This window comes from Ostrea edulis, chromosome 5 (assembly GCF_947568905.1).
Source record: "Ostrea edulis chromosome 5, xbOstEdul1.1, whole genome shotgun sequence".
NCBI lineage: Eukaryota > Metazoa > Mollusca > Bivalvia > Ostreida > Ostreidae > Ostrea > Ostrea edulis.
This window is the reverse complement of record NC_079168.1, coordinates 9,887,266-9,912,386: the sequence shown is the minus strand read 5'-3', so window position 1 is coordinate 9,912,386 and position 25,121 is coordinate 9,887,266. Positions and strand designations below refer to the sequence as shown.

The following is a 25,121-nucleotide window of genomic DNA, read 5'->3' as shown; positions in this document are numbered from 1 at the left end:
AATAGGGGATCAAATATAATATGCGAGTATATAGGGAAAATCTTCCCAGGAACCAGTGGGCAAGAAAAGTTCAAATTTATACGAAACTTCCTGACATACATATGCAGATTAAAGTGTGTTCAAATCATACCACCGAGGGTACGGTAGGACCACAATAGGAGTCAAAGTTTTGCATGCGAATGTAAAGGGGAAATCTTCTAAGAATTACTGGACCAGAAAAAGTTAAAATTTACACGAAAACGTTCTGACATAGTACAGATTCAAGTTTCTTCAGATCACGGCCCCGGGGGTAGGTCACAATACGGGATCAATTTTACAATCGAGTGTATAGGGGGAACCTTAAGAAAGCTTCTTCTTAACACCACTTGGCCAGAGAAGTTGAAGTATACTTGAAATCTTCCTGGCATACATGCAAAGTAGTAAGTTTGTGCAATTCATGACTCCGGGGGTAGGGTAGGGTCACAATGGGGATCAAAGTATCATGCTGATGTATAGGAAAAATCTTTTTGTTGAGTCACTTACGCTAGGGCTTTCATGTTTTGAATATATACATTTTAAGGAAGTACCATCCATGCGATGCAATAGGGTGTGAACTTGATCTGGAAGTTTGACCTAACGTTAATAAAATTCTGACATAAAACTTCATTGGTATTTCGGATTTCAAACATTTCGGTTGAGCATCACTGAAGAGACATTATTTGTCGAAATGCGCATCTGGTGCATCAAAATTGGTACCGTATAAGTTTTACATATACAATATGCCCTGAACTATTCAAGTTAAATCTTTCATATTTTGTGTATTTTATATAACCCAACTTTAATATGAAAATACCAGGTCGTTTAGGGCTCAAAACACCCAATATTGTTGTAACTGAAAGGCTATAGGAAAATAAATATAACTGCTTTTTCTTTGAGCTCGTATATCCTCTTGTAAAGAAATGCTATCGATAATCTTATCTTCCGCCAGATTTGATGTGTTTCGCAGGTATGTGTTGATAAAATCTCCTTGACAGCAACCATGAAAAGCATTGACGATCGGAGGCTATCCTAAAACGTATATATATATATATATCCGTGTTGAAACTGATAGGCAACCAGTCCGTTCCAGAAATGTGATGTGGCCGATTTTGATTATTGTAGCTGTGACAGGTGCAGATCTTTTACCTGAAGGTTGCAAAAATGTTACAGTATGTGGTCAGCTGCCGTGGTCAGACTGGTCTACCTGCAGCCAGTCCTGTGGTGGTGGTTCTCAAATCAGGAAGCGAGAGATCTGTGGTTTACCAGAATGGAACGAGGAGGAAGTAGAGGAACGTTGCGGGAAACCACTGCGGATAGAACACAGAGTTTGTAATACGGGGTGTCTAAACGGCGGAATGTTCGTTGATGATATTTGCATTTGTAAACCTGGAAAGACTGGTGTATGCTGTGAAAGTGGTAAGTGTAAAAACGAATCTGTTTCACAAACATTAAAAGAATCTGAGGAAATCGTAGAAATAAAGACCTGCGTACGTTTGGTCACGGTAGTTTAATGGTTAGGGCGCTCACTTAACGACTAATGGAATTCTGGTTCTGAAGCGAATGCTGAAACCACCACAACCACACCTTGCATCAAATAAAATGATGAAATAATGTGATTGGTCAATGTAGATTATTCAACCATTAGGGAAAATACACTTAACTTCAAATTCAATTTAAGGACAAAATAATGATTCTTTCGATTTTTGTTTCAGAGATGTATAATCAGTCTAGTGTTCCAAAATTTTGTAAGAAATCGAAAATATTTTGTTTGTTATTTTGATTATCGGACTCTAGCTTTCATTAACATACCAGAAAAATATAGAATTACATGTATATTTCAGAGATCAGTCTTTAACAGAAATAAACGGTTTCTTTCTCTGTTAACGGCCCTACACGTAGTTGTAAAAGCCTTATCGTCGGATTTGTTAAACTTTATTTTAATGAGTGCATTTGTCAGTGTATTTGTCCAACACTTGTCGCAAACGTTGCATAGTTTTTAAAGTGCAGGCTTACGGAAAATATCTATAAAAGGCGTATTTGGATGACGAAACAAAGTTCATTGTAAATGGGATTCTTTGAGGAAAGTTATGTCAAAACAATATCTACAGACAAACACGTACAGAGAGAAAAAACAAAACAAAGCAAAGACAGCTAAAAGAAACTCAATCTGCAACTGTTTCAGATCATAGTATAGTATGCGCAGTGATAACCACTAAATATGCATATAGTATAAAGTCTTAACATTATTACACAATTTGGTCAGGTCGTCATGCAGGACTCTAATAAACATGAGACAATAATATACAGTTATTGACTGGGTTCGAGGACAATAGCTGTTTTGTTTGACCTGAGAACGGGTCTGTTGCCCGAAGCCGTAGGCTGAGGGCAACGGATCCTTTCAAGAGTTAAATAACACTGTTTTGTTATACACTTTCAAATTTAAGAATGTTTTATTAGATGCACTTGGTTGTTGACTTTGAACTTTTAACACGACAGAGGAATGTATCCATACATTTATCAACGCATCTACTACTTTAAAAGAAAACGTACGTAATATCCTAATTGATAATCAATAATTACATTTTTCGTGTTTCTGTTCTGCGTTCCATCTAATAAATTCTGTATTTTCATCAGTCAAATCAGTGAACATCGCCATTGCGTAAACAAAGCAAGAAACCGAGAAACAAGTGACTTACATAGCCAATAGAAATAAAGCAGACTATTGCACGGTCAACAGTTCGTAAACTGTTGATCGGTCAATAGACCACGAGTGCGAGAATTGGTTTAACAGTAAAAATGTTACTTCTAAATCGTATTAGTTTTATATAAGATATCTATTTAGGTGTATATCTATATTATACCAGTATCGCGGAGATTGGCGGAGAAGAACGTAAACTTTAATATGTAAGAACGACATTCCAGAAGAGAGTCCGTGCAACATCACAAGCATTAAAGATATACAGGCGAAAATTCCGTACAGGGAAATATCACGTGCAAAATCCTATTTTCAATTGAAATTTATATCTGAATTCTCTCGTAAGTATTTCAAACTTCGAAACCGGTCCATACAGTTTCTTTAATTTTACCATGCAGACATAGCTGAAATATAGGACTGGTGTTAAAAATCATAAATTATTTATGAACAGTGTATTGCTAGTTATCATAAACAATATGTTTTGATGCAGAATAATGCTTTTCGACCAAATCAAATGAATTCTAAGGCCACACCAATTTGTAAAATAGTTCTTCGGATTTTCAAACAAAAAAAGTGAGACGAGAGGGCGAAATTATTTTACAAATATTATTTTTAATTTTGGAGATAAAAATTATGAGGCGAGCGAATACAAGAAATATAAATATTTTTAATTGAATTAAGTGTGATTTTAAAAAGCGGACGCCTAAAAATAAAGATCTAAAATCATCAGATACCATTTGTTTACCACATAAGCTTAATATTTTTCAACTTTGTTGATATAGTTTACAATAAATGAGAAGTATTTCAGGTTTCAAAGACTTATTTTCTTTATACCTAATACATGTACTTTGCAACATTAACTGATAAGGTCTTTTTGAAGCATTTTATTTAAGTTTCAGTTCTACAAACTTTCGATTCAGAGATATGCATATTGCTAGGGACACATCCAGTTTTGACATTCATTGCAAATGCAATATCCATTGCATCGCTTTGAGCATTTTCTTGAATTTTGATGACATCACCAAACATTTTGTGAATTTGTCGTTAACTGTCGGTCCGGTTTAAAATAGTCATCGATCAGTACCCCTTGTTTGTTGTAAGAGGCGAATAAATGGGGCGGTCCTTCAGATAGGACTGCAAAAACTGAGATCCTTGTCACAGCAGGTTTGGCACGATAAAGATCCCTCAGTGCCATAAGCGCTGAGCATAGGCCTAAATTTTGCAGCCCTTCACCGGCAATGGTAACGTCTTCATGTGAGTGAAATATTCTCAAGAGAGACTTCAGTCAATATATAGGCTAATCAAACAATCAATCATATGCTATCAGTGTTCTCTAAATAGTGGCATCGAATAGCGCTTCAAAAGTTTCATCGATTCCAGCATAAGGAACAACTTCCAATCCAATGTTATGAAGTATCGTACATATTTTAAAGATAGACATCATGAATAACTTAACCGTATTACACTGTTAGGAAATTTCTCGAGAGCCCGCGCTTCTGTCATTTGTCAGCATATACATCAAGGTTATTTGTGCGCTTGTTGTAAAAACTAAAAAAAATATTTACGGATATTTTTGAACACACGGGCGGATATTATTTTTTGATAATATTATAATTTGGATTTGTTACAAATAGAAGCGGCGAATCCGACGAACTAGATTACAAATTGGCATGGCCTAATGTTTATATAATTTCGTTAAGCTCTTCCTGATCCCACATCTGGTGTTTCCAGGGATCTGTGTTTGCCTTACTCTCAGTTTTGTATTTGAAATTGATCGACGTTCGTTATCTTCCCTTTTTTTCATTGACAACCGGATTTCTAAGTGATTTTAAATCAACACAGGATCAAAACGAAATTATACAGCAACCCAAGGTAAATAAACATGATAACAGAAACGAAAGGTATTTTGAAGTTAGATTGAAATACATTTTCTTTTTCTCCAGTGCTGGAAACTCGAGGGAGCTTTTAAATTCAAAATGTGCTTGTCGTCCGTCTGTCTGGCGTCTATAAACATTTTACATTTTCTATTTCTTCTTAAGAACTACAGAACTAATTTAAACAAAACTGGTGCAAAGCATGCATGACGGAAGGGAAATCCAAGTTTTTTTTCACCGGGCAATAGCTGGGAAGGTGATGGTAATCTTTTATTTCTCAATATATCTCAATGGCATAGAAATGTATCAATGACTAGGCTAATAAAACATTTCAATTTTGTACAAAACAAGATAAATCAAACATAATAAAACAACCGCTTTAAGTGTAAAGAAATACGAGGACGAGTCAAAAAGTAACCAGCCTATCCCATATCCGATTCTGAGACGGTCACGATTTTCATGACTTGTTTCAATACATGTTTTATACCTGGGTATAAAATTGCACGCGTATCAAGTCATTCTTTAATACGATATTGAATGTTAAACATGGCTAGTGATGCAAAGGCATGCTTTTCATCTAAAGTTGAGTACCGTGCTATAATTTGGTACTTGTATTTAAAAGGTAAAACATGCAAGGAAATACACGGCGAGTTAGCCGATGTTTATGGGTCTTCTGCACCATCTTATGCTCAGGTTAAATTCTGGTTAAGGGAATTCAAACGCGGTAGAACATCTTTAGAAGAGGAAGCCGGGTCTGGATGCAATCGACGAAGAAATGTGTAAGAAAGTTCGGGATCTTACATACTCTGATAGGCGAATTCAGGTGAAAGAAATGGCACAGGCATTAGGCATTTCACATGGTAGCGATTCAACAATCTTAACATGATCGTTTAGGTATGCACAAGCTAACAGCCCGTTGGGTCCCCAAATCCTCTAGCTATGAGCAAACGGCAACCAGAGCATCAATATGCAGCGCCTTGTTGAAGCGTTTTAAGTCAAAAGATGATTTTCTATTGCGTCTGGTGACTGTAGATGATACTTCAGTTCATTATTATGAGTCAGAGAATAAAGTTCCGAGTTATCAGTGGGTAGGGCCTGGGTCCCCTAGGCCAAAGACGTTCAAGACGCTATAATCTGCTGGCAAGGTGATGACCATAATATTTTGGGACGCAAAAGTCGTTATTATGTTGGACGTTTTACCCAAGAGAAGTACAATAACTGGCTTGTACTATGCAAACCTGCTAGAACAGCTGAGAAACGCCATCTGTGAGAAACGCCGAGGTAAACTCTCTATAAAGGTGTTTTGCTGCAACAGCACAACACAAGAGTCCACACTTGCAACGTTGCAATGGATGCTGTAAAACGAAACGGGTATGAATTAATACCACATCCTGCCTATTCGACTGACCTAGCTCCTGGCGACTTCCTCCCATTCTTAAACTTGAAGAAAGGATATCCGTGGTCGTCATTTCCGGTCTGACGAAGAATACGTGACGGCAGTTAAGGAGTGGGTCAATGGAAAGGACCCTGATTTTTTTTCAGTTCTGAGTTTATGACACTTCAACATTGTTGCAACTAGTGCATCACACCAGAGGGCAATTACACCGAAAAAAGAGGTGGATCTCAACCGGAAATAAGTTAGACTGGTTACTTATTGACTCGCCCTCGTATATAAGGAAGAATTATTGTCTTGCAAGACAATAATTATTTCTTCACCAAAATTACATATTTATGTGCCTGCTTTGAGGTTAAAAGTGTTTGAAATAATTAAATACTGTTGTTATTACTGAAATATATAATATGGAACAATTTTCATTTAATTCAATTTGTGGTGACAAAATGACAGCTAATCCCTCCTTATATTAAGGACGATACTTCATTTGAAAGGAAGATGATTTTAATATATATATATATATATATATATATATATATGTGTGTGTGTGTGTGTGTGTGTGTGTGTGTGTGTGTGTGTGTTGGATGCTTTAAAATCTTCGTAATAAACAATAGACTAGATAAGTTACTCTATCAATAAACAGAAGCTTTTATGACGTTGATTTCAGTTTGTTTATTTCATGGTCGCTAGAGTCGAGGTTGAGTACATGTTTCTTCAGTCCAGGGCTCCGGACGGACTGGAGCGTTTTAAGGGATCTAAAACTGACCTAAGAATATATATATGTATAAATTCTTTAAGCATATCAAGAACCACAATACAACACATTTAATTTAGACATGTGTGTTATCTTCCTCATTAGATTAACGAATAGAGGGTATCAGTCTCATAAATGCCATAAATATTAAAGGGAAAGGCAACCCCAAAAAAAATTTACATGATAAATGATAGAATTAATCATATGATTAAGATTTGTCATATCATTCTTTTGATGTACGATCTAGATAAGCTTCAGTACTAATTTTAAAACGTTAAAAATTGAAATTCCCGCCATCTATAGAGGCTGCCATGATGCAGAACTCTTTTGTATTCAAGACCAACAAATCAATAATTTTGACGTCACACCGTCTATTCCGGTTTTGATGAGATCAAAGATGTGCATGTGGTAGAATTTACGAATACATTGTAAATAGGTGCATACCTTCCTGTCAAGCAGTTAATTACACTAATGCGAAGGGGAGATGTGAAAAAAGTTTTTTTTCCCGAAATTCCTGACCCAACAAAGTTATTTGGAAAGAAAATTCTGTAAACTGTGGATCCACCATTTGCGTAATGACAAGTTGAGGTTTGAGACATTTACATGTATGAAGAAACGAGTACCATGTGCCTGGTCTACAACTCGACTGAACGTCTTCTTTTCTTAAATTCTTCTTGCGAGAGAAAGGGCTCACATCTATACGGCTCCAAACTTAACTGTTCGTGACTTGTCATGTTTACAGTGCTGCTGATGAAATAAACCGGAACCGTCGGTGTGACGTAATAGATTAAACTTCAATGGCCGCTCTCTTAGCGGTGGGTAATTTGGACTATAAGTATTCATAAAGACAACAATGTGGTTAGGGTTGCATTTCCCTTTAATACACAATAAGAGTAGGACAAACTGGGACCCTTGTAGTGTAATTTCAAATTAATGTGTTCACACCATGCTCTTCGTACCAGATTGTATATAGGGACTGCTAGTTTGACATAAAATACGCGGAGGAAATGCAAATGGAGGGGGGGGGGGGGGGAACCCTTACGTACCAAAAAATACAGTTGGTCAAATCAATATCCAAGCAACCTTATGTAGGGCAAATTCACGCCATCACCTTGTGGAATTTAGATTGGGGTACGAGTTTGTTTGATTGCGGTTATACGCCGTTTTGGCCATATTTCAGCCATTTTACGGCGGCTAACTAAATGAAATATGTTCATTGACCAGTTTTTCAGATTTTGTACAGAAATAATTTACAACAAGCATTCTGAGAGTATTGCATGGCAATACATAGTCCCCCACCGGTTGCAATTACTGTACCACAACATTATTCAAAGTTCATTATGTAGGTTATGGTAAAAGGCAAAATTGGGGAACCAGGATAGGAAATCAACTACTATTCAAGTAGTGACTAGACCAGGGGAAAAAAGAGAAATTTATACTTAGGTATAATTAGGTCTTTAACCAAGTCAATAAACTTTGACATGTAGTCGATTGAAGTCAGCATTTCGCAAATTTTATGGTCGTTATAACGATATAGTTCATCAATACAACCTATCATTGGGTCAAATGCTGTCTGACGTGTTTCATACCGATGTTAAGCCGTTCTTGTCACACTGATTTTGACTGCGGAAGATATAGGGCTCACGGCGGGTGTGACCGGTCGACAGGGGATAATTACTCCTCCTAGGCACCTGATCCCACCTCTGGTGTGTCCAGGGGTCCGTGTTTGCCCAACTATCTAATTTGTATTTCTTGTAAGAGTTATGAGATTGATCACTGTTCGTTATCTTCATCTTTCATGTAGGTGATCATGAATAATTTAGCTATATTGTTGTATTACTATGCTAGAATTTTTAATGAGTGTAGTACTCTTTTTCTATTTTTCTAAGTTCAAGAGCCATAACTTCATGAAAAATCAACGGACCGAGACAAAATTCGAACTTGATCTGTAACTTGTTATGGCAAGTAATGTACCAAATATCAAATGAATATCTGCAAGCATAACCAAAAAAAAAAAAAAGTCCGGAAAATTGATAATTCATGCTATTTTAAGTAATGATAAGTGAGAAAATTTCCCAGTTTACCTTCGGAAGGTCGGTGGTCTCTTCCCAGGTACTTGTTGTATCTGGGTTCTCTCTTCCACCAATAAAAACTGGGCGCCACCAGATAACTGAAAAATTGTTAAGTGTGGCGAAAAACATCAATCAATCAATGTATTCCATGTATAATTCTCTTGTCAATTAACAAAGTTTTATCAAAAGTGCTTTTCTTTATATTTATATTTATGTTCCCCAAACAAAGTTTGGGAACATATTGTTTTTACTCTGTTTCTTATTATTATTATGTTCCCCAAACAAAGTTTGGGAACATATTGTTTTTACTCTGTTTCTTATTATTAATTAAGGTCTTCCGTCTTCTGCGGAAGACCTTACTATTATAGTTCGCGTTCTTCTTCTTCATTATTAAGGTCTTCCGTCTCCTGCGGAAGACCTCACTATTATTGTTCGCGTTCTTCTTCTTCATTATTATGTTCCCCAAACAAAGTTTGGGAACATATTGGTTTTACTCTGTTTCTTCTTCTTATTATTATTATGTTCCCCAAACAAAGTTTGGGAACATATTGGTTTTACTCTGTTTCTTATTATTATTATGTTCCCCAAACAAAGTTTGGGAACATATTGGTTTTACTCTGTTTCTTCTTCTTATTATTATTATTATTCTTTCTTTATTCTTGTCACCCTTTTTTGTCCACGAGTGTTCTCAGAAACTACTGAAGGGATCAAGACGAAACCTTTTTAGGATGATAGAATACTCTTTGTAGATGTGCGGAACGAATGTGCATGCACGTGCATTGGATTTTTTGTTTACAAATTTTGGAATGCGTCTAACTTTTTTAGTTTTCAATGAAATCGTTTGCTATTTATATCGTAGGTATAACTTGGAACCCTTAACGGTTTGGCATCATCAAAATTTCAATTTTGCACGCGCATGCACGTGTGCTTCAATTTGATTGGATAATACAAAACCGTTTATAACATTCATGCCAATTAAGGAAATTTGATGATATTTACAGGATAGGTAGACATGCCAAATATCTACAGATCGATGTAATAAAAATTGCAAACGCGCATGCGCACGCACGTGCATTGTCTTTTGAAAATTCAATTCTTTCAATGACCATAACTTTTTTGTTTCTTGTCCAAATCTTTTCAAACTTGTATTGTATATGTATCTTGATATTCTTAACAAAAGTATACAGTCATAATTACCATCCAGCACGTGCATGCACGTGTGCTAAATTGTGATTGGACGATTTTCAAATCGCCATAACTTTCTTATAAATGATGGAAACAATATGAAATTTAAACTGTAAGTATATCTATCAAATGTCTATTGAATGACATCAACATTGATGCTGAGTCGTACTCACGTGCCCGTGTATGCACGTGCATATCTTTTCTTTCATTTTTCGGATACTAAAATGGTCATAACTATTGAATTAAAAACTGAAATTAATTCAAATTTACCCTGAGGATCTATGATATGAATGTCTATGAAATGGTGTCAACAAATTTTCCATTATCAAAATCGCGTGCGCGTTAATGCGCGTGCATTGTAATTTTTGACGTCTAAATTTAAGTATTGGTCTATAACATTTTGAAATTGCAATGAATAGGTTTGAAAATTAGGTTGCAGGTATGTTTTGGGCCTCTCAATTTATTAATAGTCTCGAAATCACTTCCCTGCACGCGGATGCACGTGCGCTTAATTCTGATTGGACGATTTTGAAATCCCAATAACTTTCTTATGAGTGAAGCGATCGATACCAAATTGATATGGTAAGTATATTGTTCAGATGTCTATTGAATAGCATCAACAAAATTGTTGTATGGTACTCACGCGCACGTGTATGCACGTGCATTGATTTCGGTCTTTATAGTTTTGAGTTGCCGTTAATTTCTCGTTTTTCATTGAACAGTTGTGAAACTTCTCTTGTACTCATATAGTAACTTCTAATGTATCGAGATGGTCGAATTATTTATATGCACGTGCATGTACGTGCACGTGCACAAAACTCTCAGATCTTTATAACTGATTTGAACTAGTATGAAATGGACTGAACGTTATAAAATAGTTATATATTCACATGTTTCACAGTTTGCAATGGTCAAAACGACTTGTACTGAAACAAATGACACCACTTGCTAAATGGGGGAATGTTTGGGGAACATGTGTAACGGTCCCCGTTACAATAAGTACTAGTTATTATTATTATTCTTTCTTTATTCTTGTCACCCTTTTTTGTCCACGAGTGTTCTCAGAAACTACTGAAGGGATCAAGATGAAACCTTTTTAGGATGATAGAATACTCTATGTAGATGTGCGGAACGAACGTCATTTTGTCTGAAAATGCATGCATGTGCATGCACGTGCATTGGATTTTTTGTTTACAAACTTTGGAATGCGTCTAACTTTTTTATTTTTCAATGAAATCGTTTGATATTTATATTGCTGGTATAACTTGAGACCCTTAACCGTTTGGCATCGTCAAAATTTCAATTCTGCACGCGCATGCACATGTGCTTCAATTTGATTGGAAAATACGAAACCGTTTATAACTTTCATGTAAATTAAGACAATTTGATGAAATTTACAGGATAGGTAAAGATTTTAAATGTCTACAAATTTTTGTAATAAAAATTGCAAACGCGCATGCACACGCACGTGTATTGTCTTTTGAAGTTTCAATTCTTTCAATGACCATAACTTTTTTGTTTTTGGTCAAAATCTTTTCAAACTTGTATTGTATATGTATCTTGATATTCTTAAGAAAAGTGTACAGTCATAATTACCATCCGGCACGTGCATGCACGTGTGCTAAATTCTGATTGGACGATTTTCAAATGGCCATAACTTTCTTATAAATGATGGAAACAATATGAAATTTATACTGTAAGTATATCTATCAAATGTCTATTGAATGACATCAACATTGATGCTGAGTCATACTCACGTGCCCGTGTATGCACGTGCATATCTTTTCTTCCATTTTTCGGGTACTAAAATGGTCATAACTATTGAATTAAAAACTGAAATGAATTCAAATTTACCCTGAGGATCTATGATGTGAATGTCTATGAAATAGTGTCAACAAATTTTCCATTATCAAAATTGCGTGCGCGTGAATGCACGTGCATTGTAATTTTTGATGTCTAAATTCAAGTATTGGTCTATAACATTTTTGAGATTGCAATGAATAGGTTTGAAAATTAGGTTCCAGGTATGTTTTGGGCCTCTCAATTTATTAATAGTGTCAAAATCACTTCCCTGCACGCGCATGCACGTGCGCTTAATTCTTATTGGGCGATTTTGAAATTCCAATAACTTTCTTATGAGTGAAGCAATCGATACCAAATTCATATAGTAAGTATATTGTTCAAATGTCTATTGAATAGCATAAAAAAATTGCTGTGTGGTACTCACGCGCACGTGTATGCACGTGCATTGATTTCGGTCTTTGTAGTTTTGAGTTGCCGTTAATTTCTCGTTTTTCATTGAACAGTTGTGAAACTTCTCTTGCACTCATAAAGTAAGACTTCTAATGTATCGAGATGGTCGAATTATTTATCTGCACGTACGTGCACGTGCACAAAACTCTCAGATCTTTATAACTGATTTGAACTAGTATGAAATGGACTGAACGTTATAAGATAGTTATATATTCACATGCTACACAGTTTGCAAATGGTCAAAACAACTTGTACTGAAATAAATGTCACCACTTACTAAATGGGGGAATGTTTGGGGAACATCTGTAACGGTCTCCGTTACAATAAGTACTAGTTATTATTATTATTCTTTCTTTATTCTTGTCACCCTTTTTTGTCCACGAGTGTTCTCAGAAACTACTGAAGGGATCAAGATGAAACCTTTTTAGGATGATAGAATACTCTATGTAGATGTGCGGAACGAACGTCATTTTGTCTGAAAATGCATGCATGTGCATTGTATTTTTTGTTTACAAACTTTGGAATGCGTCTAACTTTTTTATTTTTCAATGAAATCGTTTGATATTTATATTGCAGGTATAACTTGAGACCCCTAACTGTTTGGCATCGTCAAAATTTCAATTCTGCACGCATGCACGTGTGCTTCAGTTTCATTGGATAATACAAAACCGTTTATAACTTTCATGTAAATTAAGACAATTTGATGATATTTACAGGACCGGTAAAGACTCTAAATATCTACAAATCCTTGTTTTAAAAATTGCAAACGCGCATGCGCACGCACGTGCATTGACATTTGAATATTCAATTAATTCAACGACCATAACATTTTTGTTTTTTGTCAAAATCTTTTCAAACTTGTACTGTGTATGTATCTTGATATTCTTAACAAAAGTGTAGAGTCATAATTACCATCCGGCACGTGCATGCACGTGTGCTAAATTGTGATTGGACGATTTTCAAATCGCCATAACTTTCTTATAAATGACGGAAACAATATGAAATTTATACTGTAAGTATATCTATCAAATGTCTATTGAATGACATCAACATTGATGCTGAGTCATACTCACGTGCTCGTGTATGCACGTGCATATCTTTTCTTTCATTTTTCGGATACTAAAATGGTCATAACTATTGAATTAAAAACTCAAATGAATTCAAATTTACCCTGAGGATCTATGATATGAATGTCTATGAAATGGTGTCAACAAATTTTCCATTATCAAAATCGCGTGCGCGTGAATGCGCGTGCATTGTAATTTTTGACGTCTAAATTTAAGTATTGGTCTATAACAGTTTGAGATTGCAATGAATAGGTTTGAAAATTAGGTTCCAGGTATGTTTTAGGCCTCTCAATTTATTAATAGTGTCAAAATCACTTCCCTGCACGCACATGCACGTGCGCTTAATTCTTATTGGACGATTTTAAAATCCCAATAACTTTCTTATGAGTGAAGCAATCGATACCAAATTCATATAGTAAGTATATTGTTCAAATGTCTATTGAATAGCATCAACAAAATTGTTGTGTGGTACTCACGCGCACGTGTATGCACGTGCATTGATTTCGGTCTTTGTAGTTTTGAGTTGCCGTTAATTTCTCGTTTTTCATTGAACAGTTGTGAAACTTCTTTTGTACTCTTATAGTCAGATTTGTAATGTATCGAGATGGTCGAATTATTTATATGCACGTACGTGCACGTGCACAAAACTCTCAGATCTTTATAACTGATTTGAACTAGTATGAAATAGACTGAACGTTATAATATAGTTATATATTCACATGCTAAACAGTTTGCAATGGTCAAAACAACTTGTAATGAAATAAATGTCACCACTTACTAAATGGGGGAATGTTTGGGGAACATCTGTAACGGTCCCCGTTACAATAAGTACTAGTTATTATTATTTTTATTATTATTATTATTATTATTATTTTCCTTGGTAGTACACGCGTTTTTCTCAGCCATTTCTCGATCGATGTTCACGAAATTTTCAGGAAAGATGTCTTTTGGTGACGAGACTTTGCTTGCAAAATTTCGTGCTTGACGTCACTTCCGGTCAGGAGTTATCTCTCTTTTAGTGACTTTTTGAAGGGCCTTGTTGTCCACACATCTCCTCCGTTAGTTTTGAAGCTAGAGTCTTGAAATTTCTACACAAGATAGAGTAAACATTTTAGAAGATTTGTGGGGGATTCGATTTTACCGGAGGCGATTTGCCTAAACGCTCGCCTGGACCTGAAAAAATGGATGCCAAAATTTTTCGCCGATTTCGGCGATTTTTGACCTTTGATCTCCAATATCTTTTTTCTTGCAAATATTTTGTTAAGACATGTAGAACAAAAGTTGTGCACATTTACGAAATCTTTTCGAAAATATCAAGATTTAGGGGCTAGCCCCTTCAATTAGGGATCTAGAAGGGCTCAAAGTCTAGATCAAATATCTCAAAAATCGTTAATATTTTGGTATAAGTCAAAGAACAAAAAATGTTCATCTCAACAATCCAAGTCTATTCATATAAAAATTGAGGTCATATGTTACGTAATAAGGGATTTTAAGGGCCAAAACCATAAATTTTTTACCCCTTGTATCTCGAAAACGACAAATATTTTGAAAAGCAATAAAGAACAAAAGTTGTTCAGAATGATGATCTGAACAATATGCATATTTCGTTTTTACCCTATGTGGCCCCGTTAGGGAGCTACAGTTTGGCCCCTAAAAATTACTTCTAGAAATAACTCGAGAAGGGTAAAGAATTTCTAAATACTTGTTGAACAAAAAATGTTTGAAATGTCATGACCTTTCTTACGATATCAAGCAAAAGGGGCTGACCCTTTAAATTAGGGGCCCAGAAGGGTCCAAAGGTTTATGAGAATATCTCAGAAACTATTAATATTTTATAATAAGTTGTAGAAGCGGAAATGTTCATCTCAACGAGCTTGATCTTATCAAATCAAAAAGTAGGTCATATGTTACGTAATTAGAGATTTTAAGGGCCAAAATCGTAAATATTTGACGCCTCATATCTTTAAAACGACATATTTTTTGAAAAGCATTATTGAACAAAAGTTGTTCAATGTGTCATAACCTATCGATCAATATCAAAAAATGGGTCTGTGGGCCTCATGGCTCGCCTGTAGAGTCGATTTTTGTCGATATCAGTCGATTTCAAAAACTTGTAACTGGTAAATATTTTGTAAGGACATATTGAACAAAAGTTGTTCAGTTTATCGAGATCTATCAATTGATATCAAGAAATAGGCCTATGGTCCTAATGGCTCGCCTGTAGAGTCGATTTTTTGTCGATATCGGTCGATCTCAATAACTTTTTACAGGTAAATATTTTGTAAAGACATATAGAACTAAAGTTGTTGAGTCTATAGAGGGCTAACAAATGACATCAAGAAATAGGCCCGCGGGCCTTATGGCTCGCCTGGAGAGTCGAATTTCAAACGAATTTCACCGCAACTTTGCTTCAGAAGCTTATGATATGAAAAATTGATTATATCTAAAGTGTCTTAAAGTCGGAAACTAAATTGGGACTCATTTGTCTTTTCTTTTCTTTTTTAACTCCGAGTGCATCAACAAATCGGACGGAAGACCTACTCGTTGCTCGCAACGAGATCGTGTCTAGTTATTATTATTATTATTATGTTCCCCAAACAAAGTTTGGGAACATATTGTTTTTACTCTGTTTCTTATTATTAGGGTCTTCCGTCTTCAGCGGAAGAACCTTCTATTATTCTATTGTTGATTTTTCACTTTTCTTATTATTATTATTATTTTTATTCTTTTTTTTTTTCCTTACCGATTTTGTGCAGAGGATTTCTCAGAGATGGCTTGATCGATTTGCTTCAAATTTTTAGGGTTGATGCATTGCTATCTGAAGTTTATATCTTTTTTTGGATTTTCGAAAATTCACTTCCGGTTGGAAGTTATCCCCCTTTTATCGATTTTCAGATCACCATTTTGTCCGGACAAAAACTCAAAAACGACAAAAGCTAGAATGCTGAAATTTTCAGTGATGTTAGACGACATGTTGTAGTTGTGCACATCGGTTTTCAAAATTTCCGGAAGTGCCTAGTATGGAAGCTCGATAGGGGTCGAAAATGGAGTTTAAAAAAGTGCCCAATTTTTTTCCACGTTTTAAATCAGAACTTTTTATTCGTAAATATTTTGTTTAGACATATATAACAAAAGTTGTACAGTTTATTGAGATCTTTCGTGTCATATCAAGAAATGCGCCCATGGGCCTAATGGCTCGCCTGAACCATTGAATTTCTGTTACAATGATTAAATTTTTTCTCACGAAACTTTTGACAAGACATGTAGAATGAAAGTTGTTCAGTTTTGGAAGATCTATCTAGCGATGTCAAAAATAGGCCTCCGGGCGTCATGGCTCGCCTGAACAGTCGAATTTGTATCACAATCAATAACATTAATAACTTTTTTCTCGAGAAACTTTTGACAAGACATGTAGAACGAAAGTTGTTCAGTTTCGCAAGCGTTAACTAACGATGTTAAGAAATAGGCCTGTGGGTCTCATGGCTCACCTGAATAATTGGGTTATTGTTGCAATCTATTACATTTTTGTCAAGAAACTTTTAATAAGACATCTAGAACAAAAGTTGTTCAGTTTTGCAAGATCTTTCGAACAACATCATCAAAAAGGCGAACGGGCCTCATGGCTCGCCTGAACAGTTTGATTAGTGTCATAATTACTAACTTTTTTCTCGAGAATCTTTTGATTAGACATGTAGAACAAAAGTTGTTCAGTTTTGCAAAATCTTTCGAACAACATCATCAAAAAGGCGAACGGGCCTCATGGCTCGCCTGAACAGTTTGATTAGTGTCATAATTACTAACTTTTTTCTCGAGAATCTTTTGATTAGACATGTAGAACAAAAGTTGTTCACTTTTGCAAAATCTTTCGAACAACATCATCAAAAAGGCGAACGGGCCTCATGGCTCGCCTGAACAGTTTGATTAGTGTCATAATTACTAACTTTTTTCTCGAGAATCTTTTGATTAGACATGTAGAACAAAAGTTGTTCAGTTTTGCAAGATCTTTCATACGATATCAAGAAAAAGGCCCACGGGCCTTATGACTCGCCTTCACAGTCTGATAAATGTCGCAATCAATAACTTTTTTCTGAAGAAAATTTTGATAAGGCATGTAGAACAAAATTTGTTCAGTTTTGCGAGATATATCTAGAATGATATCAAAAAATAGGCCTTCGGGCGACATGACTCGCCTGATCAGTCGAATTGTTTTTGCAGTAAATAACATTATTAACTTTTTTCTCGAAAAAAGGCTGACCCCTTTAATTAGTGGCCGAGAGGGGCAGAGAGTCTTTAATTTATAACACTTAAATGATCAATATTTATAAAACATTACCGAAGCTAAATTGTACGTCTAGACAATATATTTGTATAATTATTTATGAACGAAAATCTCAGTGAAATTCTTATCTCATCACATCTAAAATTGGACGGAAGACCCACTCGTTGCTCGCAACGAGATCGCATCTAGTTATTAAGGTCTTCCGTTTCCAACGGAAGACCTTCTAGTGATTCTACTGTTTATTATTATTAAGGTCTTCCGTTTCCAACGGAAGACCTTCTAGTGATTCTACTGTTTATTATTATTATTTTTTTTTTTTCCCTTTCGTCTCCGAGACCGTTGGATGGATTTTCCTGAAACTTTCACAGGTTATAGAGAACGATGGTACCTCGAGGTATTTTTTTCATTTTTTCAAAATTCACTTCCGGTCGCAAAATATGTCCAATTTCCCTCTTTTTACAAGATATTTTGTCCAGCGTTTTTCTCAGAAACGGTAAAAGATAGAGTCACCAAATTTTCAGAGTTAATAGATCTCATTTTCTAGGCGTGCAGTAGGGGGTTAAGAATGTCGGCCGTCACTTCCGGTCGTCACCGGAAGTGATTAAAGGAAACATGAATTTCAAACTTTTTTCTTTCAAATTGAAACCTATTTCGGTTTACTATATCTCGTTCTAATTCTCAAAAAATGTTGACCCCACCGGAAGTTGAATCTTCAACTTCCGGTTTTATCAAAGAAAACCTATTCATTTTCTCATTTTTCAGTGCCATAAATCTCGGTCATGAAACTAGTTAATGACTTGAGTTTTAAATATATAATAGTCACTATAAATGTCTAGAGTAACGTCAAATATTTTTGTAAAATTTACTTCCGGTCGGCAAATACGGCTTATTAGCTGTTTTCTCAGAAACGGTAAAAGATAGAGTCACCAAATTTTCAGAGTTAATAGATCTCACTTTGTAGGCGTGCAGTAGAGGGTTAAGAATGTCGGCCGTCACTTCCGGTTGTCACCGGAAGTGATTAAATGAATCATATATTTCAAACTTTTTTCTTTCAAACTGAAACCTATATCGGTTTACTAGGTCTGGTTCTAATTCTCAAAAAAATGTTGACCCCACCGGAAGTTGAAACTCCAACTTCCGGTTATATCAAAGAAAGACTATTCATTCTCTCATTTTTCAGTGCCATAAATCTCGGTCATAAAACAAGTTAATGATTTGAATTTTACATATGTTATAGACACTATAAATGTCTAGAGTAAATTTAAATATTTTTGAAAAAATTCACTTCCGGTCGTGATATATAGGGTGGACATATTCAAACCTTGTTTTTTCAGTTTCTCAATAATGAATATAGATAGACGCTTGAAACTTGTAGAGTTGATCAACTAACATTAGTCCATTGTACACATACATTCAATTTTTTTGTCCGTCACTTCCGGTCTATACCGGAAGTATTTGAATTGTCGATTTTCCGATTTCTTCGAGTGATTTTTCAGAGATGGCTGAAATTTTCAGGAATAATGTCTTATGAAATGACCTTGCTGTAATTCTTTTTGTTTTTACAAAATTCACTTCCGGTCGGAAAATATGGCCGATTTTTTGTTTCTCAAAAGGAATTTTGTCCAGCATTTTTCTTGGAAAAAGTAAAATATAGGTTCATCAAACATTCAGGGATGATCAATCTCCGTTTGTAGGCGTGCAGTAGTGGGTTGAACATGTCGACCGTCACTTCCTGTCGTCACCGGAAGTGATGGAAAGAATCGCAAATTTCAAACTTTTTCCTTGAAATTGAAACCTATACTAGTTTATTAAGTCTCTTTCAAAGTGTCAAAAGAATATTGACTCTGTCGGTAGTCAAAACGACTACTTCCGGTTTCTTGATAAAATACCTTTTTAATTTTCGTCTCTTTGTCCCCATAAATCTCGCTTATATTTGAAGTCTTTCATATGATTTTCACATGTCTTAATAAAAGTATAAACTTCCAAAGTTTTGATAATTTTGTTTTTCAAAATTGACTTCCGGTCGGTAGTAACCTACTACTTTTTCTTTCTTAGGTTTACTTCTTTTTTTGAGAACTCTTTCAGATAGAGACGTGAAATTTTCAGGGAATATAGACAGTAAAGAGTCGCTGTCATTTATAGGAAAACGCATCTGAATAGTACTTCCGGTCGTCACCGGAAGTTACGAGAAAGGAGTAAAAAATTCGATAATACATTTCTCATTCATTGTTAAGACACATTTTCTGATATATTTAAATGGGTTTTGTAGGAACAGAAAGTTCTTTACCGGAAGTGGTCTAACGGAAGACCTACTCATTACTAGTAATGAGTGTCTAGTTATTATTATTATTATTTTTTTTCCCCTTTCGTCTCCGAGACCGTTGGATGGATTTTCCTGAAACTTTCACAGGTTATAGGGAACGATAGTACCTCGAGGCTTTTTTTCATTTTTTCAAAATTCACTTCCGTTCGTCAGATACGTCCGATTTTCCGGTTTTTGAAAGAAACTTTGTCCGGGGGTAAACTTGAAAACCACTAAAGATAATCGAATGAAACGTTCAGGGATGATAGATCTATTTTCTCTATGGTGCATGCACGTAATATTTTTTGTCGCCGTCACTTCCGGTCGTCACCGGAAGTGATCAAATAAATCATCAATTTCAAACTTTTTTCTTTCAAATTAAAACCTACTTTGGTTTACTATATCTCGTTCTAATTCTCAAAAAATGTTGACCCCACCGGAAGTTGAATCTCCAACTTCCGGTTATATCAAAGAAAGACTATTCATTCTCTCATTTTTCAGTGCCATAAATCTCGGTCATGAAACTAGCTAATGAGTTGAGTTTTAAATATATTATAGTCACTATAAATGTCTAGAGTAACGTCAAATATTTTTGTAAAATTCACTTCCGGTCGGCAAATACGGCTTATGAGCTGTTTTCGTTGTCAATCGTTTTTCTCAGAAACGGTAAAAGATAGAGTCACCAAAATTTCAGAGTTAATAGATCTCACTTTGTAGGGGTGCAGTAGGGGGATAAGAATGTAAGCCGTCACTTCCGGTCGTCACCGGAAGTGATTAATAAATCATAAATTTCAAATTTTTTTCTTTCAAATTGAAACCTATATCGGTTTATTAGGTCTGGTTCTAATTCTCAAAAACTATTGACCCCACCGGAAGTTGAATCTCCAACTTCCGGTTATATGAAAGAAAAACTATTCATTCTCTCATTTTTCAGTGCCATAAATCTCGGTCATAAAACAAGTTAATGATTTGAATTTTACATATGTTATAGACATTATAAATGTCTAGTGTAAATTTAAATATTTTTGTAAACTTCACTTCCGGTCGTGAGATATGGGATGGACATATTCAAACCTTGTTTTTTCAGTTTCTCAATAATGAATATAGATAGACGCTTGAAACTTATAGAGTTGATCAACTACCATTAGTCCATTGTACACATACATTCAATTTTTTCGTCCGTCACTTCCGGTCTATACCGGAAGTATTTGAAAAATGTCGATTTTCCGATTTCTTCGAGTGATTTCTCAGAGATGGCTGGATAGATTTTCTTGAAATTTTCAGGAATAATGTCTTATGAAAGGACCTTCCTATAACTATTTTTGTTTTTACAAAATTCACTTCCGGTCGGAAAATATGGCCGATTTTCTGTTTCTCAAAAGGAATTTTGTCCAGCATTTTTCTTGGAAAAGGTAAAATATAGGTTCATCAATTATTCAGGAATTATAAATCTCCGTTTGCAGTCGTGCAGTAGAGGGTTGAACATGTCGACTGTCACTTCCTGTCGTCACCGGAAGTGATTGAAAGAATCGCAAATTTCAAACTTTTTCTTGTAAATTGAAACCTTTACTAGTTTATTAAGTCTCTTTGAAAGTGTTAAAAGAATATTGACTCCGTTGGTAGTTAAAACAACTACTTCCGGTATCTTGATAAAATACCTTTTTACTTTTCATCTCTTTGTCACCATAAGTCTCGCTTATATTTGAAGTCTTTTTTATGATTTTCACATGTCATAATAAAAGTATCAACTTCTAGAGTTTGGATAATTTTGTTTTTCAAAATTGACTTCCGGTCGGTAGTAACCTACTACTTTTTCTTTCTTTAGTCTACTTTTTTTTGTTGAGAACTCTTTCAGATAGAGACGTGAAATTTTCAGGGAATATAGACAGTAAAGAGTCGCTGTCATTTATAGGAAAACGCATCATAAAAGTACTTCCGGTCATCACCGGAAGTTACGAGAAATGAGTAAAAAATTCGATAATACATTTCTCATTCATTGTTAAGGCACATTTTCTGATATATTTAAATGGTTTTCGTAGGAACAGAAAACTCTTTACCGGAACTGGTCTAACGGAAGACCTACTCATTACTAGTAATGAGTTTCTAGTTATTATTATTATTCTTTTTCTCCGGTACTTTTTTGTCCGGTAGTGTTCTCAGAAACTACAAAAGGGATCGATATGAAACTTTCCAGGATGATAGTATAGCGTTTGTAGATGTGCATAGTGATAGCCATTTTGTTTGCACGTGCATGCACGCGCGCGCACGTGCATTGCAATTTGGGTACAAAAAATGGAAAATCAGAATATTGAAGGAAGCGATATAAAACCTAAATAGGATGATAGTATATCATTTGTACATATGAAAAATAATAGTTATTTTGCCAGCACGCGCACGCATGGGCGTGCACGCGCATTACAAAATTTGTACGCTAAATTTGGAATCAGTCTAACTTTTTTGTTGTTCATTGAAATGGCTTGAAATTCATATCATAGGTAGATATTGAGAGCCTTAACTGATTTACATGGTCAAAATTACCAATTTGCACGCGCATGCACGTGCGCTTCATTTTGATTGGATAATTCTAAAACGTTTGTAACTATCTTATTTATGAAGCGAATGAGATGATATTCACAGCATATGTAGACAATATGTGTACCTATATGTTGGTGTAACAAAAAATGCCAACGCACACGCGCATGCGCGTGCAACGTTTTTTAAATGTTCAATTTTTAAAGGACGATAACGTTTTTGTTTTTCATCAAATTCTATTCATATTAGGGGTTTAGATGTATCTTGGTACTCCTTACAAATTGCTGTGGTTAGAATTACTGCTCAGCACGTGCATGCACGTGTGCTGATTTCTGATTGGACGATTTTAAAATCGCTATAACTTCCTTATATTTGGTGGAAACGTTATGAAATTCATACTGTGGGTATATGATACAAATGCCTGTTGAACGACATCAACAAAAATTCGGAATCATACACGCGTGCGCGTGTATGCACGTGCAACGCTTTCTTTCATTTCTTGGTACTGAAATGACCATATTGAACGTACTACATGTAATTAAAGGCTAAAATAAAATGATTTTTTCCTATAGATTCACAAGGACATCACTTTTTAATTGGGGGAGGTTTGGGGAACATCTGTAACGGTCCCCGTTACAATTAGAACTAGTTATTATTGTTTTTCTCCGGTACTTTTTTGTCCGGTAGTGTTTTCAGAAACTACAAAAGGGATCGATATGAAACTTTCCAGGATGATAGTATAGCGTTTGTAGATGTGCATGGTGATAGTCATTTTGTCTGCACATGCATGCACGCGCGCGCACGTGCACTGGAATTTTGGTACAAAAATTGGAAAATCAGAATATTAAGGGGATCGATATGAAACCTAAATAGGATGATAGTATATCATTTGTAGATATGAAAAATGATAGTAATTTTGTCTACACGCGCACGCATGCGCGTGCACATGCATTGCAAAATTTGTACACTAACTTTGGAATCAGTCTAACTTTTTTGTTGTTCATTGAAATGGCTTGATATTTATATCATAGGTACATATTGAGACCCTTAACTGATTTGCATGGTCAAAATTACCAATTTGCACGCGCATGCACGTGCGCTTCATTTTGATTGGATAATTCTAAAACGTTTGTAACTATCTTATTTATGAAGCGAATGAGATGATATTCACAGCATATGTAGACAATATGTGTACCTATATGTTGGTGTAACAAAAAATGCCAACGCACACGCGCATGCGCGTGCAACGTTTTTTAAATGTTCAATTTTAAAGGACGATAACGTTTTTGTTTTTCATCAAATTCTATTCATATTAGGGGTTTAGATGTATCTTGGTACTCCTTACAAATTGCTGTGGTTAGAATTACTGCTCATCACGTGCATGCACGTGTGCTGATTTCTGATTGGACGATTTTAAAATCGCTATAACTTCCTTATATTTGGTGGAAACGTTATGAAATTCATAATGTGGGTATATGATACAAATGCCTGTTGAACGACATCAACAAAAATTCGGAATCATACACGCGTGCGCGTGTATGCACGTGCAACGCTTTCTTTCATTTCTTGGTACTGAAATGACCATATTGAACGTACTACATGTAATTAAAGGCTAAAATAAAATGATTTTTTCCTATAGATTCACAAGGACATCACTTTTTAATTGGGGGAGGTTTGGGGAACATCTGTAACGGTCCCCGTTACAATTAGAACTAGTTATGTTCCCCAAACAAAGTTTGGGAACATATTGTTTTTACTCTGTTTCTTCTTCTTCTTATTATTATTATTAAGGTCTTCCGTTTCCAACGGAAGACCTTCTAGTGATTCTACTGTTTATTATTATTATTATTTTTTTTTTTCCCTTTCGTCTCCGAGACCGTTGGATGGATTTTCCTGAAACTTTCACAGGTTATAGGGAACGATGGTACCTCGAGGCATTTTTTTCATTTTTTCAAAATTCACTTCCGTTCGTCAGATACGTCCGATTTTCCGGTTTCTGAAAGAAACTTTGTCCGGGGGTAAACTTGAAAACCACTAAAGATAATCGAATGAAACGTTATGGGATGATAGATCTATTTTCTCTATGGTGCATGCACGTAATATTTTTTGTCGCCGTCACTTCCGGTCGTCACCGGAAGTGATCAAATAAATCATCAATTTCAAACTTTTTTCTTTCAAATTGAAACCCACTTTGGTTTACTATATCTCGTTCTAATTCTCAAAAAATGTTGACCCCACCGGAAGTTGAATCTCCAACTTCCGGTTATATCAAAGAAAGACTATTCATTCTCTCATTTTTCAGTGCCATAAATCTCGGTCATGAAACTAGCTAATGAGTTGAGTTTTACATATATTATAGTCACTATAAATGTCTAAAGTAATGTCAAATATTTTTGTAAAATTCACTTCCGGTCGGCAAATACGGCTTATGAGCTGTTTTCGTTGTCAATCGTTTTTCTCAGAAACGGTAAAAGATAGAGTCACCAAAATTTCAGAGTTAATAGATCTCACTTTGTAGGGGTGCAGTAGGGGGGTAAGAATGTCGGCCGTCACTTCCGGTCGTCACCGGAAGTGATTAATAAATCATAAATTTCAAACTTTTTTCTTTCAAATTGAAACCTATATCGGTTTATTAGGTCTCGTTCTAATTCTCAAAAACTATTGACCCCACCGGAAGTTGAATTTCCAACTTCCGGT

At 35.4% G+C, this 25,121-nt stretch overlaps 1 protein-coding gene and 1 long non-coding RNA gene across 2 annotated transcripts in view; both read left to right on the top strand.

The window, feature by feature from the left end:
• Window positions 1-1,066: 1,066 nt before the first annotated feature.
• Window positions 1,067-25,121, top strand: part of LOC125649225 (uncharacterized) — a 63,475-nt gene continuing 39,420 nt past the window's right edge. The window contains exon 1 of the mRNA XM_056167200.1: window positions 1,067-1,434. Within this exon, the coding sequence (XP_056023175.1) occupies window positions 1,116-1,434 (319 nt within the window). The 5' untranslated portion in view covers window positions 1,067-1,115. The remainder of the gene's footprint in view (window positions 1,435-25,121) is intronic.
• On the top strand, window positions 15,647-16,602 carry LOC130055243 (uncharacterized). The gene is made up of 2 exons (XR_008803532.1): window positions 15,647-15,899; window positions 15,955-16,602. It is a non-coding gene; the product is annotated as an uncharacterized LOC130055243 (long non-coding RNA).